This window comes from Metarhizium robertsii, assembly GCF_000187425.2.
Source record: "Metarhizium robertsii ARSEF 23 chromosome Unknown MAA_Scf_5, whole genome shotgun sequence".
Classification (NCBI taxonomy): Eukaryota; Fungi; Ascomycota; class Sordariomycetes; order Hypocreales; family Clavicipitaceae; genus Metarhizium; species Metarhizium robertsii.
Window position 1 is genome coordinate 619,380 of NW_011942193.1, and position 17,732 is coordinate 637,111.

Below are 17,732 nucleotides of genomic sequence, written 5' to 3' on the forward strand. Positions count from 1 at the left end.
GTTTATTAAATAGCTAATAAACTTTTTCTTATTAGTAAATTATTTTAACTATTAATCTATTACTTATTATACCTAAGCCGTCTAGTAGCCCTTATAGCCAGCCTAACCTGCGGCCTACGCTGCAGCTTGTGACTGGGTCGTAACAGTTCTTGGTTTTCCTTAAGGCCTTAAAAGACTAAAACTATCTATTTATATAAGAAGTTAGTAAGAACCTTCTGCTCTTATCCCGTGATCCTAGCCCTTATGTAACAGGGCGATTTCCGTGTAACAGATATATAACCTAGTTGATTAGGCTGCTTTATATTATTATAACTAGATAATATATACCGGTCCCAAGAGACAACAATAAGAGATATATTTCAGAAACAGTAATACCAGAGCTGATGTTCGGTAGATAGTTCGGCGGTAAAATCTCCATAATATTTGAAAACTTTATCAGTAATCTTCAACCACCGCTGGTGAAGCTTTGTGATATAATGAGCCTTCGTGTAATCCCAGTATTCCGGATACTATCCCGAGTTCTCCCAATCGACGATTCCTGAAAGCCTCCCATTACGCATCAAAATATTTCGCATATTCAGATCCCCGTGCGTAAACACGATTTGATGCCCGCTGCGATGCGAAACATGCGGCAATGCGCCGACGCGAAGGGTGTCGTTAAACTCCTCCTCGGTAACAAATGGTCCAACGAAATCTCGTCCGTCACTGTCAATATTCAACCCCGCAATGATTCTGTAATCATAACATGCCTTGCCAAGTGCATTGGTTATGGCATATTCAGGGGCAACCACCTTCGGTATCGCCCGCAATTCCGCAAGGCTTCTCTGTAGGTCGCAAACTAAAGTCGTCTCCTCGTCATCGCTGAGCGTATCAATGCACATTCCAAGGCGGATGCCACTGACTCTAGTGGTCAGAAGATAAGACTTGTCCGAGTCTGATACAAGATCCAATGCGCGAGGAACTGGTATTTCTGTATGGCGCCTTACGAGCTGTATCGCAGCATACTCATTGGCCAAGCTGTCGTGATATTCCATACTCGCAACCTTGACGTACATGCCAAGCGGAAGTCTTTGAACCTTGAGGCTACAAGATGGGCCATACATATGAGCCCCGAGACATATGAGACCACGATACGCTCTTACGCGGATGAGGACCGGCACCAACAGCCAAACCATCAGAACGACTGCAGTACCCCATTCTGAGAAACAGCACCATCGGGAAGCTGCCGGCAGATTGGGGACTCTGTTAGATATTTTACTTGCGATCTCTCGCGAGACCAGAGCCCACCGAATGGGTTTCGCGAATCGTGACATGATTTGTAATGCAAAAGCGTCTGGAGAATCCACACAGGAAAGGGATTGGGTTGTAAAATGGTCAGTCCGAAGCACTGGGGTCTTCTCGATGATGGGGGGCCAAGCTGGACCCCCAATTCTGATAACAGTAACACGGTACTTGGTTTGTGTAAGTTGGGATGACCTAAATGGTTGAACATACGAACAAGGGCAAAAGAATACCTACCTCGGATCCTTTGCCGATTGCGAACTGAAAAAGTCCTTCCGAAAACGCTGCAGCCGCAGATTTGCGGACAAGCCAATAGTTCCGATAGGGATTTGAGGTTGCGTTCGCGTTCGACAGCACCCAGTCCCGCAGGTCGGGTCCGACGAAAGCCCCAAAAATTTCATGCAATTTCTAAGAAAACCTGTCAATAAACGTATGAATAATGTTTGACCAAGACAACAACTACCTCATCCACGTGGATCTTCTTTGCCGGCAGTATAGGAGCGACGACCAGCGGATCCCAGAAAGAGTTGCCTAGTCCGGTGATGCAACACCTTCCACGGTCTCTTGCGATGATGTTGGCAATGACGGCTTTGTCATGAAGTTGGTAGGTCGGGCCTTTGTGGGCAACTGTTCGTAATTAGTATAACTTGACCCTACTCGGAACCTCGTCGACGTACACATATTGATCAACTGTTTCCAATCAGACACAAACGATTCCAAATCGAGACCACCGCCGTCAACAAAACATCTTTGGAGCATGTAGCGAGCGGCTTGCACAGGGTCTGCCGAGTCTTGGAGGAAACATTCCAGCAATTGTCCGTCTGGGTGTGGAAGTTCTATACTCCGCACGAATTTCAGCGCCAGTTCAAATTCAGTTGTAGCCTCTGCCATGGACAATGTATCGTGGCGTTGACGCCGACTTTGTGCATCAAAAAGAAAGGAGGGAGAGAGAGGGAGAGAGATGATATGTTCGAAGATAGCGGGATGAAAAGCACGGGGCGACACTTCTATCAGAAGCAACGCCTTCGTAAACAATGTGAATGCTCTGATCAGTATACAGGACAGGCGGGTTAAAAAGCCTCAACGATTCGCTTGTTTGTTGGTTGGCTGAGCAGCGGGTCGACGGTCACCTGACATCGCCGTAGCTAGGCGTGACAATTACAGTGTACGGTCTGGTATTAAACTTATAAAGAAACCCTGTCTTCAACGCACGGCAACAACTAGAATAAGAACAAACAAGAGAAAATTCAGTAAGACTCTGAAAAATGCTACGAGAGACTATAGTATCAAGTCAATAACAGTCATTGCACTCGCTTGTATACAAGCCAAGGCAGCTCGTATGTTTCTTGCGGTTGGCGACTCAAGGATAAGCATTTAAGAGACAACATATGATCGTTGGGCATTAAGTTATCGCAGAAACAGCTGCAGTACCTGAAGGTGTAAGGTTATTTGATCGGCTATTGCGTGGGTTGAGTGATAACAAGACCTATTGTACAAAGTGTTGTAGTATCGTGATATTTATTGGAATTAAACTTTAGAAGAGACTCGAAGCAGGAAAGGGACAATTTGATTGTCTGGAGGGCAGAAATAAGTGTTGTTGGTCAAGCGTCTGGAGTTTGATCGACCGTCGGGTGAAGAGTCGTATTGGGTGTATCCTAATCCATCATCGGGTTGTGATTCCATCATTGGCTATGTTGGGCATCTTACGGACAGCGTGGAGCTGCGGCTGTCAACGAGTTTGAGTTGCTTGTGTGATCTGGGTCCTGTATTTCAAGACATTTGGAGTGTCGGCACGGAGCGTGTCGCAAGGCTTTGATATCACTTGAAGTTAATTCCGTCTACATCTCACGATAGATTCAAGTCCACTTCACGCCTCGATTCCCTACCCTCCTCCAAGTCTACCTTTGCATTTCCACACCACGCGCCTCTCCCGTATCAGCTCCTCTCCAGCTTCCACAACGCTTCGACCGCCTATTCCCGCACACCGTTCAAACTCTCTCCAGGTACATGTCAGTCTTTCCGAAAAAAAGGTGCGCCCCAATCCGTCAGCCTCATTGTAAACCCTTTGTTGACCAAATAGTCACGCACATCCATATAATCCTGGGGAAACTCCTCCCCCTCCGGAAGGGTCCCCGTAAAATGCCAGTTCACAAAGTAATCATCCTCCTCAGCCTTCTCATACGCATACCCGCTGGTACGCACCAACTCAGCCAATTCATCATTAATGTTGGCAATGCCTTCTTTTTCATGTTCGGAGAACACAATCATGTCAAGATCATCGCGACCCATGGTTGTCCTGCCTGCATCCCTTTACGTTAGCACTTCCACAATAATCACTTCTCGAACCTGTCCAACAATGCCACTCCCGCAGCCACCACGGAGCACATCAACTGCCAAAGACCATAGCTCTTCGCAGCACGCCGCAACACCAATCTGACGACATGGACCAATCCCCACTGGGTATTGCACTCACCAACACGGGTTGTGTGACGAGGGCTTAGTAGGTCTTGGAATGTAAGGGTTCAAATTCAAAGATGATATCGAAGAGTGTTAAAGGTCCTTGGTTTTTTAAGAGGAAGAGAGGGAACAGTAACTATTATATATATATAAAGGGAACGGCCGTACTTATGGTTCTTACCCGGGCACGTGTTTAATCTATGTAATAAACAAGTCTTTTGTCTGTGAGGCCCTCTGTTGGGCCCTTTCCGTGTAACAGATTGACCCGATGAAACCAATGTCTTGTTATCTCTGACAGACCGCACTTCTTTCACAAGATTCTCCTGAATGTTCCTCAACGTGGGACACAACCAATGCACCACTTCCACTCCTGTTGGCTGCCTCCTCGGGCGGTCAGGCCTTCAGCAGCCCAACTTCAGCAGCCGGACTTCTCGTAGGCCCGTGTCCGCGACACAAAGACGTACCAACAACCACCGCGTACAAAAATGTTTCAGAAATAATAGTCGCCAAGGGGGGGGAATGAAGCCCTCTTTATACGTCCCTGTCTCATTTATCTGTCTAGACAGAAGTAGATAAGCTCCACCAGTCGCATCTAATAAACCATCGACTGACGTCACCCCATCTTTTGTTCCTCTCGATAAAGATCATTTCAGCGAAGCCTGCTTGATGAAAGAACTACCGGACTCGGTTTGTGCTCCTTGTGCTCTGTGCGTCCTTTGTGCCCTTTGACATAATTGCCGGGACGGGGCCGGCAAACAGACAGGCACCCGCGAACGCGCTGGTTGAGCTGCAACAAAGGTTTCACAGAAAACAGGATTCCCTTCTTCAGTTTCAGCTTCGCCCTGCCCTCGTCCCCGTCCTCAGCTTCGCCAGTCGCACCGGCAGTAGGCTTTCATCCTAGTACACGTCTTCCACCAACTTGCCCGTCATTTACGTCTCCATGGCGCCGGAAACACGGGCGAGCCGCCGGCGCGCCGATGCGTCGACGCTTCGTCCGTCCGTCGAGGCCGCCTCCCATCATGTGAGTACTGCATCTAGCGGCGACAACCTCAGTGAAAACCCCGAGCCCAAGAGCATCAGCCATAACGCCGACCGCAGCCCAATACTGGAAGCGGAAACAGAAGCAACCGGAGTACGCGTATACGTGAGTGGCATAGAGATGGCTATACCCCAAACCTACGATCCCGACACGTACCATCCCGATAGGCGAATGCCATGGACGCCCGAACCAGAGCCATACAGTCCCGAAGCCTATACGGCCTGGGGTCGCAAGCATTTTGGTGAAGAGTGGTATAGACTGCGGCAGACCATGATCGAGGAAAGGAACATTTTCCGCGAGTACGATCCGGTCTATCATCAACGACAAAGAACCCTTAGGATAATAGAGCATAAGATCGAACGCCGGCCGTTTGAACCTTCCAATCGTGTATGCGATCCGGACTGGAAACGACTTTGGGCTCGGCTTTCCAAGGAATGGGGCATTGAAATTGTCCGTTCCGCGACACCTGAAAAGAACAGTGACGATAGCGATACAGACCTCAGTGGTTACAGCACCTATGATGCTACCCCTGAATATCGCACTCCTAGTCCTTTCCCCGATGATCCATGGGAAATGCTCGAGTATAATCACAAACGTTTCTCTTGGAACGAGGAGGAGTACGAATTTGAAAAGCTGTTTCTCAAGGAGAACCTCATGGATAGTACTAGGTGCCAACATGAAAACGAGCCAGGTGACGAGCCTGCCCGTAAGAAACGGGAGTTCATGGAAAGCTTTCAAAACTCGGACCCTCTTCGCTACCGCATTGAACAGGACCGCTTTCGGGCTCACGACTACCAAGGCGGATGGACAACGGAGCAGATCGAGGCCTTGTATAATGCCACCGTTTCCATGCATGAATGGATCAAGGAGAACCCTGCACCAGATGAAATGCGTCCATACCGTTGTGGAAAATTCGAATCACCCACTCCAGAACAACAGGCTGCAATAGGCACCTGGTGGGATAAGAGTACAGCCGCAACCATTGAGTACTACGGCGCGTGTCCGCGCACAGGCTGGGGTCCTTTTGGCTTCTCAATATACGACTTTTTAGTCGGCTTCACAAGCATGGGCTACAAGGACAAGGAGGAGGAGGAAATCTGGCGCCAGAACACCCATGCTCGCTTGTGTAGCCGACAGCAAGAGGCTCTGGCAAGCACCAAAGGCGATGCTCCGGCTACAGAAAAGCCATTGAGCCAGCGGAGTCTATCGCCTCGACAAACGGACAAGGTTCGACATGAGACGCCTGGCGGTGGAATTAACAAGGGTACTCCAACACATGCGAAGGCCTCGGCATTAAACCGAAGGCGTCGTCCTCCTACACTTGACACAGTGGGTAAGCTCGGAAACAGCGCAAGGACGGCATCCCATCGTCCAAAGAGGCAGCTCAAGATATATAAGAAGGAGCGCTCAAGCCGAAGGCAGGCAGGCAAGGCACCTGAATACGGCATGCTAGGGGAAGGTGAAATACCATCTTTGCGAAAGACTTCCAACACACGTCCGACAAGTCGCTCAAGTCTCCGTGGTGGCAAAAAGTGGAAAGGGCAAGGAAAGCTGGGAGCGTAAAGTCCCAAGAGACTTTGGAGTCTCGTAAATCAAGGAAAGGCGGTTAAGTGTCTGGCCAAAGGATGGAAGGGCTGAGAATAATCACCACCATGGCGGCACGGCCGGCGATAGTGAGGATAGCAATTTGTGTTGCGAAGATTGAGGTTCTGATTGCGTACAAGTTCCTATCACGGCGGGACCTGGAGAATTTGTAATGCGTTTCTTGGTATGATACTGGGATGATCTGGAAAATCCATTACGGTTTATTGCTGCTATTATTACTACTATAATAAGGGCTTAATAGAGCTCCCAACCATGGCACTCATGACATATTTCTGCAAGTTTAAATCACAACCACATCACGACGTATCCTATTCCCGACATGGCGGATAGTTATAACAGCCAACCGCATTGCAGCACCTCCAGTGGTAAAACTTCAGAGGGGGCCGACGCCACTATCCACGAAACACAATACGGAAAGTCGGGCGAGGCAAGCAATATTAGCCTAGTGATTTCCTCTGGAGGGGTTGCACGAAGAGTGCGAGGCAACATTGAAAGGAAACAATGACAAAAATAAGGGGGGAAAGAAGTGACATCGTATCGATGTGTCAAGTGCTCCAAGGCCCACCAAAGACCTCCGTTAGTTAACTTACCAGTCCAGAACGCCGGGCAGAGAATATTTAAAAGGCAACGGCATTTAGTATATTCCTTCCCGTAAGAAAATTGTAATTTGACGTGTCCAGTTTGAATAAATTATGCCTCTTTAGATGGAACATCAAGAGTACCCTTGCCGATTCAGACAGGCAGCTTCCGTCCACCACCAGTGGTCCAGTTGACCATCTTATGTGACTGTTAATTGCGGCAAATTGCATACTCTGAGCCATTTAGAGTTCCGTATCGAAGAGAGACCGGAGCTCTGCCTGGTACCTTTCCTCGTCGTCTACTTTAGCCTTCACAACTTGTGCAACGTTCTCTTGCCAAAATGTCGAGACCTGCTTCAGGTCAACAACCAGTGCTCTATCAGCGGAGAATTTGGGAAGAATATGATCCTCAAAAACAAAAAGCCAAGCATTTATAGACCTTAGGCAGGCCCAGAACCACACTCCTTTAGATTCCCAAACATCTCTCATTATGCTCGTGATATTAATATCATGTTCCATCCGTACGATTTTATTTTCGTCATCCATGATTGCTAGGAATGCCTGCCGCACTTGGTCAAATTCGGCATACTCGTCGTCAATGATACCGTCGATGCTGCAGTTTGTAAGCCAGTATGGTACGGACAACATTTCCACTGGAAGCGCGCAGATCCATTCAAGATCAAGCAAACAAGTAATGTTCCAATCACGGTCCACAAAAATATTGCTTTGGTGAAAGTCGGTCAATTGTAGGAGGAAAGGACCGTCCCTCCGATCTGACAAGATGAAGGAGTGCATCATCGTTCGAAGCAATGTCCTAATCGTCATTCGTTCTCGGGCATCATCTGCATGTCGTACAGCATGAGGGTCGTGAAGGAGGTGATTATCATACAGCGTAAGCAAATCGGAGGCAAAACTGTCTGTAGTACGGTAGAGTTGGTGCTGCTGAATTGTTCGCGGTGTCCCGCTATTCTCGAAAATCATCATGGTGCATGTCAGGGGCCGGTTAGAAAGCTGAATTGTGCCGTCACTGGCATTGAATTTAAAAGAACCAATGCGTGGTTGTGGGAGCCGAGCAAGCGAGAGCATAATACGCGACATGCCCTGAAATAGGCGAGCTCGTCGACTTGCATCGCGCATGTGTTGAGTCCAGGCGCAAGGAAGCATCTCTCCGGTCTCGGGACCGATATATTCTAAAAGCATATAGGCGGTGTTAACGGCTGGTGCGGATGCGTTGCGGGTGTAATTCGAGAGCAAGGGGTAGTGAAAGAGGCGATTAATCCATCGCCAGAATCGGTGGTAGGCGCGGGCGTAAAGTGGTCGCTGCCCGACATGGGTAAACTGGTTGAAGCAAGGTTGTTAGCATCATTACCATTCAGATGACATGGGAATTGGGACAACGAACATGACCGCCATCGGCGAGGCCAAAGGCGTAAAGGTTTGGTATCCGAATATCCGTGCAGTGCTCCTGCATCCATACATATGTGGCCACTTCGCAGCCGACTTTTTCATCAATCGTGCCAGGATAACGTTGCTCAGCAAGCTTATGAGGCATGGGACACCGGAAAATCAACCTTCTGATGAGGCCTTTCGAATCCACCTCGACTACAACGCAAATATTGAAGCCGCCTTGCAGCCATGATTCCGGTGGTAGAACAATGCAGACGTCATCTCTGTGTAGTCGAAGATGGTGCCTGACTGTAGCTTGAATCAACTCCCGCTGATCCCACAGTCTACGTCTCAAGTGCTCCGCAGCACATTGATGTTGGATAGAAAGAAGGAAATTGGTTTCTTCTTCAGCAGCTGATTCGAATGAACGAGGTTTGTTGTGCAATAAGATGTTCCGAGGCATGGCAAATGCTGGATTGGTAGCAGCAAGAAAGGCGGGTCACAACCCATTGCTAAGCTTGATCGGAAAAGGAGAAGAGGTCGGGTCACGTGGCAAGGTTACCTTATTGCCTGCAAGTGGCCTGAACACCTGAGTAGGCTGGTAGCAAGTCTAATAAGTTGCTTAAATTATAATAGTAAATCTTATGAAATAGCTAATTTTCTAGCCAACTAGTATATACCGTGTGCACAAGACGAAACCAGGAGAACCAATAAAGAGGAGTAGCGGGAAAATAGCGTTTTTGCATGCCGTAAACCAAGCAAGCAACGGGCAAGTAACGAGACAAGTAAGAAGAGCTAATAAATTATTCATCGGTTAAAAGCTCTCCTATTTTAGGCTTTTTATAAAGTGGGCTTGGGCTGACAATTTTTAACCTTAATAACTAAAAGCAAAAAATATTATCTAGTTAATAAGATTAACGTTTAAGCCACTTATAAGAAGGTAATAAATAGGGGCGCTATACCTTAGAGGCGCTATTAATTAGCTATAAGAAAATACGTCGTGATAGACGCCACAAACCTTCGTTTAAGCTAACTGAAAAGCTTTAAATCCAAGAGCTGCCGCAGAACTTCTAGCAGCCTAAATCAACTTGGTTAAAGTTTCCTCGCTTAAACCTTGTCTCAGATTTACCTCTTGCGATCCAGGCAAGTAAAAACGCCAAGTTATGGTAAAAATGAATTGCTTAAAGGGTTACAAGAGTTTATCAATCAAAGAAAAAACTATTCAACTACCTTGGCCTCGGGCGGTTAAGCCAACCGTGATAGCTGGTAAAAGCGCCTCAGCAAAATCTGAACTTCAACCTTGCCAGGGAAACTCAAAAGACGCTGAACTTATAGAGATACAAAAAGATATTTGGCATACGGCTTATAACGAACTTGCAAATAATACACCCGATTTAGTAGAGAAGTTTGAGAGTGTCTTGAACAATAAACTTGGGTCAGGTTCAGATTCAAGTAATAACAAACTGTCTTCAAGTCACGGATGGACTCTAATACAGAGATTCGTCCAAATGGAGCTTGAAAAAACCAAGTCAAATAAGAATCTTGATAAGATTATGAGAGGGGCAGGTTTTATCCAAGAAATAAATTCCTTGATCGATAAACCTCTTCAAGCTGTCCCTGCGGCAGGTCCTCCTATTGCAGCCTTGGGTCTTGTTGCCGTGGTAAGTAGTTTGAATATGCCATCTTACCGATGCCTTAGTATCCCTAATAAAAAAAGCTTGTTTCTAGGTCAGTGTCTGAACGAAGTGCCAATCGCGAGGGGCTTCAACACGCATATCGCCATCTGTCATGGTACTGGGAACTATCGGGTCACTTACTACAGTCCAACAAATACGATAGTTCGACTCAGGAGTTGAGAAACTTGCTTAAAATCGAAATAACTCGTCTCTATGAGGAGCTTTTGAAGTATCTTATGGAGAGCGTTTTGATTCGTCGCAAGAACTGCTTGCTCCGTGCTGTGCGCGACACGATCAAGTTTGATGACTGGGAGAGTAAAATAGCGGCGATTAAAGAAATTGAAACCCAGATCAAGGATTCCATTACAAAGTATAGCGACATAGAAAAGGGGAAACTAAGAAAACTCGCCCTTCAAGAAAAATATCATGATCACATCAACGCGTTAGGGGATGCCGATGATATCGGCGATCCCGAATTCGACCTCGAACATGTTATGGAAGAAAAGGGAGGGCTCATGAGTAGCTGCTGCTCGTGGTTTTTTAAACTACCAAATTTTCAAAAGTTTATCAGCGATACTATGCCAGGCGTATTCTGGATAACAGGAGCCGCTGGAAAAGGCAAGACCATGTTAATGTGCGACATCATTCAAAACCTTCAAGTCCGTGTCCCAGAAGGGAAGATATGCTACTACTTCTGCCAGGCACGCAAGTTGGGCTCAGTGGAATACGATTCGGCAGCCTTACGAGGTCTCATCAAATCTATCGTCTTCCAGCAAATGGACCTAGTCAGCCATGTCCGAGAAAGGCTGGACAATAACCGTGACGTTTTCCGAGGTCGCAATGCCGCGTTTGCCGCTCGACAGGCACTCACTTCCATACTAGAGAGTAGGCAGATGAAGGGGACCATCATTTGTATTGATGCTCTCGACGAATGTGGCGGAGATCTTGGGCATCTACTCGAGTTAATAACCAGGAAGTCTGATGTCAAATGGGTCGTATCAAGTCGCAGTAAAACCGCAGCAGTGGATAAGAAGCTTACAGCACATTCCACTTGCTTCAAAATGTCGTTGGAAGATGCAGGAAACTCTGTTTCAACTGCTGTTTCACTGTATGTCGAGGAACAAACACGAGTTTTAGAAGAGAAATGGAGCACAACGTCTGAAACTCGTATAATGAAGAATATCAACAACACACTTATTGAGCGTGCCGAGGGGACATTCTTGTGGGTTTCTCTAGCCTGCAAGGAGCTCCAAAAGCTCTCGTCTGCTAGAAATGCGCTGAAAACACTGGATTCCCTGCCGAAGACGATCAACTCTCTCTACAAAAGAATGATGAATATCATTCGAGACGGCCCAGACTTTGAGGACTGCAAAGAAGTACTCAGCGCTTGCTTGGTTGCGCAGCGCGACATCACCGTTCGAGAGTTTTGTCTTCTTCTGAAATGTCCAGAAGACTTAGAAGAAGAAATTTCATATTGGGAGAAAATTGTTGAGGAATGCGGCTATTTTCTAAGAATATCCCCCGTCAACCATGCCATCAAATTTGTTCACAAATCTGCGAAAGACTACCTAATGGAGACTGAAGCATCCGAAATACCCCGAGTCGGTATTAATCATGACATTTTAAGAAACAGCATTAGAATGATGAGTGGAAAACTTCACCGTGACATGTGGCAGCTGCGACATCCCGGAGCAGCAAAGCCCGCCAAAGGGCCAGATGACGATCCTTTGGAACTCATTAGCTACCCTTGCACCTTTTGGGCGAGTCATTTAGACATTCCAAGTTCGCCCACCGCCGAGCAGGATACAGTCGCCGCCGTTCTCCTAGGGGAAGACATCTTGAATTTCCTCAAGGTCCATTTACTTCATTGGATGGAAGCTCTCACTCTATTGGGTGCCATGTTGGAAGGGGGCGTGGCACTTTTAAAACTGAGAGACTTTGCTGTAGGTCTAAATCCAGAGTCGTGAGAGAAATATTTTACCCAGACTAAGTTCTATAGGTAAATTATGAATTACCCGAGCTTCCGGAACTTCTTTGGGATGCTTACATGTTTTTCCTTTATTTCAGATATGCCGTTGAGGAGTGCCCCTTGCAACTCTATACCTCGGTTATGACTTTTACTCCGCGGCAAAGTTATATCAGGAAATATTTCGGTCACGAAAGCCCTCGCTGGGTCAAAACATCGTCCTTTGTGTTGGATCAATGGCCATCGTACTTTTTACTACCTGAAAGATCGGGAACACACGTAGGTATAGCGTATTCTCGAGACAGCCACCAATTCGTTTCGGCAACTAGCCATGATATTGAAATTCGAGATACAATTACTGGCGCTCTTTTGCAAAAGTTTCTAGTCCCACATGATGACGAGCCTGGATCAACAGATGTCATTGCAGCATTATCCAAGGACGGTATAAAGTTTGCTATCCACAGGCATGACCTTGGCCTCAAAGTCCTTGACATTCTTAATAAAACCTGGTTAGAGTTATCTGAGGGTCATTTTGGAGCGTATGAGCTAATATTCTCAAACGACTCAAGGATTTTATTATCGATATCTAACTCTTCAATAAGAACATGGAATACGAACACAGGCAGACTTATTATCTGTCGGACATGGGTCGGTAAACCTGCCAGGATTGTCTTTCTGGGGAACAGCACGAAGATTGCACTAGTCTTAAAGACCGGCAATATTGCAATTCTAGACGCCAAGACAGGGTGCTATCATTGTGAATTTTCTCAACGTAGGGAGGGGACCTTGACGAGTGTGCAGCAACTGGTTCCGTTCCCAATATGTTGGTCACTGTTGTTCTCAGTTGAGCTTGAGAGAATCTGTCTTTGTAACCTTGAAACTGGAGCCAAGGAAATCCTAGAAACGCCCTGGAACTATTCCAATGGAATGTTTCTTCACGCTATGGACATTGCCATATCTACGAGCGAAGAAATAGTCGCTATTCTGGCTGAAGACTCCCTGCACATATACAGGCGACATAAACAAAGGGGCTCTATGACACCAAAAATCGAGTATACGACAACACTTTCCGGAAGTTTTGCAATGTGCAGATCGGCGAGAATTGTGTTTTCCGAAGACAGCAGATTCCTGGCAGCTATACGAAGCGATACGCAGATAGAGGTTTGGGACATAAACTTGAGTAAAAGGACCTCCCTATTCAAGTTTGATGTTGCAGTCAAAAGTTTCACAGCACTAGTATTTAACCCCGACAGCACCTTCTTGGCCGCAAGTATTATTGAAGAGAGTGGGAAAACCCAAACCCGAATTTGGAAAGTTGATTCTACCAACAAGACGCTGCCGTGCGGCTGGGACCGTGGTAACACGGCCCTGGTTTCCTCTGTCCAATTTTCAAATGATGGCCAGTGGCTTGCTATAAGGTTTTCCAGCTTGCGTGCCGAGTTGTGGCGCAGTTCAGGAGAGCCTCAAGACTCTTTTCTGGATGGGGAGAATGACCAGGTGACAGACCTGGCATTTTCATGGGATAGCACCAAGCTTGGTTACGGTACAAATGATGGCAAGGTCAAAGTCTTGGACATGTCTTCCAATCGTACCAAACACCTATACGATACGATTTCTAGGGCAGAAAAGGCTAAAGCCCTGTCCTTTTCCAGAGACGATACGCTTCTTGCTGCGAGGATATCTGATTTAATCCGAATATACAATATGAAAACTGGCCTTTACCACGATCTAAAGATACCCGGGAGCGACTTTAGCAAATCTCCTACGTTTCCAGAGCCTAATTATTGCAATATATCTGTCTTCAAAAACTGGACTGTCGTAGCTGAGCAACAGGGTCGCATATATCTTTGGGACGCTAGCAAAGTTGTCAAAGTTTTTTCCCTCGACGATATCTTGACTCCCATGAGGGGATGGGGAGATGTCGTGTCAACCGATCTAAGAACCATTGGGGGCAGGGTGCGGATTGTATTAGGTTCCAATAAAGGAGGCATACATATCATCGATGTTGGTTCTGGAAATGTTTTACATTCGGTTGAGACGGGGCCGCTTAGCACCTTGGCCACGCATCAGGATGACAACACATTTGTCTCTACCAGCCAAGGCGATATCGACCTAGCTCAATTCTACCTTGATGAAACCGAGACATTTCATAGTCCCAACCCGAATGATATAATTTATCGTGGGTATGGTGTATCGGGTTCCTGGATTCTAAAGGATGGGAAACGAATCATTTGGCTTCCTCCGCAGTATCGTACAAGGTGGACTGGACTGGATTTTTGGGGGAAAGAATTTGCAGTTAGCAACTCCCAGATGGCTATTTTGTGTAATAAGGGACAGAGAGATGGGCCTGGGCCATTGTTACTACTTCACTTTTTCCAAGACACCATTGACTTTGGCTCGTGGGAGTAATTCCAGGAGGCAGAGTCCAATGCACGACGCACGTTGGCACGAGAGCCCATCTACCGCAATAGTGAGGAATCAAGATCACCATAGCACTACCAACCTTCCGGATGTCGTCGGCATATGAACGATGTTTTCAGAAAGTTCAACACTCTACAATGTACCATCAATCGTATTCGAGTGTCTGGGAGGCGTCCTCTAGGAGAGTATGGCGACATGGTGGTGTTGACTCGGTACACCAGCCAATTCCAAAGCCTCGGGTCTGCAAAGCGCGACGATTACGAAAACATGTGCAGTGATCGAGATCAAGGCGCGCGGGTTCAGTCGGCAAACGTCTTGGTCTTTGCTGTGCACGGCATACGGACATGCCTCGGATGCAGCCGGACTAGTCGTCGGTGGCTGTGTCTGGCAAAGGCCGGCGCCATTCGGAAAGTACCAGGCTGTTGTTTCTCGCGTATGCATGGACAACTTCCGCGGGCTGGCGCATACCCTGACCACGTTTCATTCCCACGATGCCGTCCCAGAGACAGCGCATAGTTGCGGCGAGAGGATGGCACGGCAGTATGCAACTCGACGAGAAAGGACGCTCGCTTGGTATGGCATTGAACAAGCTTTCCGGGCGCTATAGATGCAGAAGACCGTTGGGGTATGAGCGACGATCGGTTAGAGACTGATTGCAACACGTCACATATATTCGACCACCACACATTACGTGGCAGCGTCGGAACTGCTAACAACGAAAGTACCTTCTGCTTATGTGGAAGAAAGATGGCTACATTGCTGCACATCTTTCTTTTGTGAACGCAATCTAAATAGAGATCGGCGGTAGTCACCCATTGCGCGTTGCTCCGAACGACAAGAGGTTCCGTACCGAGCTACATCGATATAAAGGCACCAGGGGCCCCAGCAAATGTCCACAAGATATAGAAAAAAGCGAAACAAAGCTCCATATATCAGACTGCAGGTTTAGTGACCTCGATTCAACTTACAAATGCAGTCGCATATCCTGTCTAGTCAGACCCTTCGTACACCGCCCCATCTAATATAGGCTGCCCATAATCTCCTCCGCGACAATATGCCTCTGGTCTCTGCATTTCTATCCGAAGTTAAGACTCAAATATCGACGTTTATCCCCTTCGGACCAGCCCTATGCTACATATTGTTGAGCTCCGTCATCCTACTACCTCTAACCTTGGTTCTCGCATCTCCAACGCGCACATCCCCCCTCAACCATTTCCCAGGTCCTCCAGGCTGGCCCCTCGTCGGTAATTTTTTGTCAATATATTGCCAACGCACCGAAAAGGTCTACCTCCAGTGGGCGGCACAGTATGGCGACGTATTCAGAATCCATCTCGGCTACACGCCAGCACTGGTAATCAACTCAGCCGAGGCCGCGAAGCAGATTCTACACCGCAACTCCCAAGCCGTGGCATCACGGCCGTCATTTTACACGTTCCACACTGTCCGTCACCCAAGCTACACGCCACGTTTTATGCATAGACAGCTAATCCATTAGATTGTATCGAAAAATCTCGGGACAACCATCGGCGCCTCGAAATTCAACACCAGTCTCAAGCGTACTCGCAAAGAGATAGCTTCCGAGGGAAGCAAGCCAGCCGTCAGAACGCACCTGGCGGACATCGACCTCGAGACGCGCCACCTACTGCGGGACCTGATGAATCGCTGCGACGACGGCCAAACACCAGTGGACATGTACATGCCCGTCTCGCGGCTGGGCCTCAGTCTCATGATGACGATATGCTACGGTCGGCGAATGTTCCTCGAGGACCCTCTCACGACGGAAATCATAACTGTGGAAGACCAGCTCCTGGGCCTGCGGAGCCCTTCGGGAAATTACCTCGACTATTTGCCTCTGCTGCGCCTGTTTCCATTTACACCGTTGGCGCGAAAGGCCGCGCGGTTGAGAGACCGCCGAGACGCGTACGTGCTTGGATTCAAGGACGAGGTGGAGGGTAAAATCGAAAACGGCACGTATAGCCCTTGTCTGTATACGAAGAATTATTTTAGCAAAAACCCGCTTAGTTCGAGTCAAGTGTCGATGATTCTGGTTACTTTGGTGTCGTCGGGCCTTGCGACGGCCACGAATACAGTACGATGGTGTATGATTCTGCTTGCGGCTCGGCCAGAGCTACAGGAGAGGGCTTATAGTGCCATTCGCCGGGTTTATCCAACGGACAGCGAGGCGTTTGATGCTGTAATGAAGGATGAAGAAGAAGTTGTCTACATCTCTGCGCTTGTCAAGGAGACACTGCGGTATGGAAATCGTAGGTTCCGCAGAATGAGCACCACGACTAACACTACTGTTGCAGTCTGTATTCTCCTGCCCGCGTCTCCCTCCCCCGTGCTAGCATCCAGGAATTTACGTATAAAGGAAAACTCGTGCCACCCCACGTCATGATTATTCACAACGCGTGGGGTTGTAATATGGGTATGCTCCCGCCTTGAACTTGCAAGTATGGAAGAGCTGATGCGTGCAGATCCCCTGGTTTATCGTGATCCGGAAGTCTTTCTCCCGGAGCGGTGGCTTGAGAATCCCGACCTGCCGATTTTCAGCTTCGGGCTAGGGTATCGAATGTGTCCGGCGATATTGTTTGCGCTTCGCGAAGTGTATACTGTGCTGACGCGAATCATATGCACATTTTCGGTTTGCGCAGTAGAACATCTTGACACTAACCCGATATCGGGATGTGGTCTTGCGCCCAATCTTGTGACGGGCCCGGCTAACGCGAGGTTGTATCTTAAACCAAGAGATGGAGCAAGCATCCAAGGCATCCTAAATTTGGGTTAATGCTCTTGGAAACTCTCGTCAGTCAGTTTATTCGCCTGTGTTATCGCAGCCGCCATGTTGGGTATCCTGAGCTGCATTGGTACGGTGGACCAAAGTTTCCGTCATTATACTACGCCATTTGCCAAATATGCGCAGCGGTTGTACGTCAGGGTAATGCAATTAATTATTGTGTTTGTGTCGAATTCTCAACATGATGTTTTTTCCAGATTGTCAACGGAATACAAGGTGGTGTCGTTCCTTTGCAATTCGAGCATGTTGTTTGATGACAAAATCGAGTCGATCATTCAAGGCAACAATACGTTTCAAGTGCTGCTGGAAGACAGCAATAATATAATAGTAATTTACATGTGTAGTTTTTATATTCTGCGAGGCGCCGTTTCCCCCACCAAGTTAGGCGGCATCCATTCTTCCGCACTAGACTTTCGCACTTATTACCAAATCAACCAACGACGACGACATGAGCGAGGACAGTGGACATTATGTGCAATTGGTGGGCTTTTAGGCTGACCGGAAGGTTCAACAAGTGCAGTGAGAG

The 17,732-nt window shown here is 47.6% G+C and overlaps 5 protein-coding genes across 5 annotated transcripts; 3 read left to right on the forward strand and 2 right to left on the reverse strand.

Moving 5' to 3' along the window:
* Positions 1-509: 509 nt before the first annotated feature.
* Positions 510-2,172, reverse strand: MAA_04441 (uncharacterized protein; the record flags this gene model as incomplete). Its single annotated transcript, XM_007822439.2, has 4 exons — positions 510-1,451; positions 1,519-1,689; positions 1,745-1,908; positions 1,959-2,172. 4 exons carry the CDS (start codon positions 2,170-2,172, stop codon positions 510-512), a joined length of 1,491 nt encoding a protein of 496 aa, XP_007820630.2.
* A 2,506-nt stretch (positions 2,173-4,678) lies between these two features.
* On the forward strand, positions 4,679-6,340 carry MAA_04440 (uncharacterized protein; the record flags this gene model as incomplete). Its single annotated transcript, XM_007822438.1, has 1 exon — positions 4,679-6,340. One exon carries the CDS (start codon positions 4,679-4,681, stop codon positions 6,338-6,340), a length of 1,662 nt encoding a protein of 553 aa, XP_007820629.1.
* Positions 6,341-7,203: 863 nt separating this feature from the next.
* On the reverse strand, positions 7,204-8,809 carry MAA_04439 (Aminoglycoside phosphotransferase; the record flags this gene model as incomplete). The annotated part of the gene is made up of 2 exons (XM_007822437.1): positions 7,204-8,298; positions 8,363-8,809. 2 exons carry the CDS (start codon positions 8,807-8,809, stop codon positions 7,204-7,206), a joined length of 1,542 nt encoding a protein of 513 aa, XP_007820628.1.
* Positions 8,810-9,854: 1,045 nt separating this feature from the next.
* MAA_04438 (hnwd1) lies at positions 9,855-15,016 on the forward strand (the record flags this gene model as incomplete). Its single annotated transcript, XM_007822436.2, has 4 exons — positions 9,855-10,007; positions 10,064-11,985; positions 12,090-14,311; positions 14,631-15,016. 4 exons carry the CDS (start codon positions 9,855-9,857, stop codon positions 15,014-15,016), a joined length of 4,683 nt encoding a protein of 1,560 aa, XP_007820627.2.
* A 447-nt stretch (positions 15,017-15,463) lies between these two features.
* MAA_04437 (Cytochrome P450) lies at positions 15,464-16,854 on the forward strand (the record flags this gene model as incomplete). The annotated part of the gene is made up of 3 exons (XM_007822435.1): positions 15,464-15,850; positions 15,905-16,662; positions 16,719-16,854. 3 exons carry the CDS (start codon positions 15,464-15,466, stop codon positions 16,852-16,854), a joined length of 1,281 nt encoding a protein of 426 aa, XP_007820626.1.
* Between the last annotated feature and the right edge of the window lie 878 nt (positions 16,855-17,732).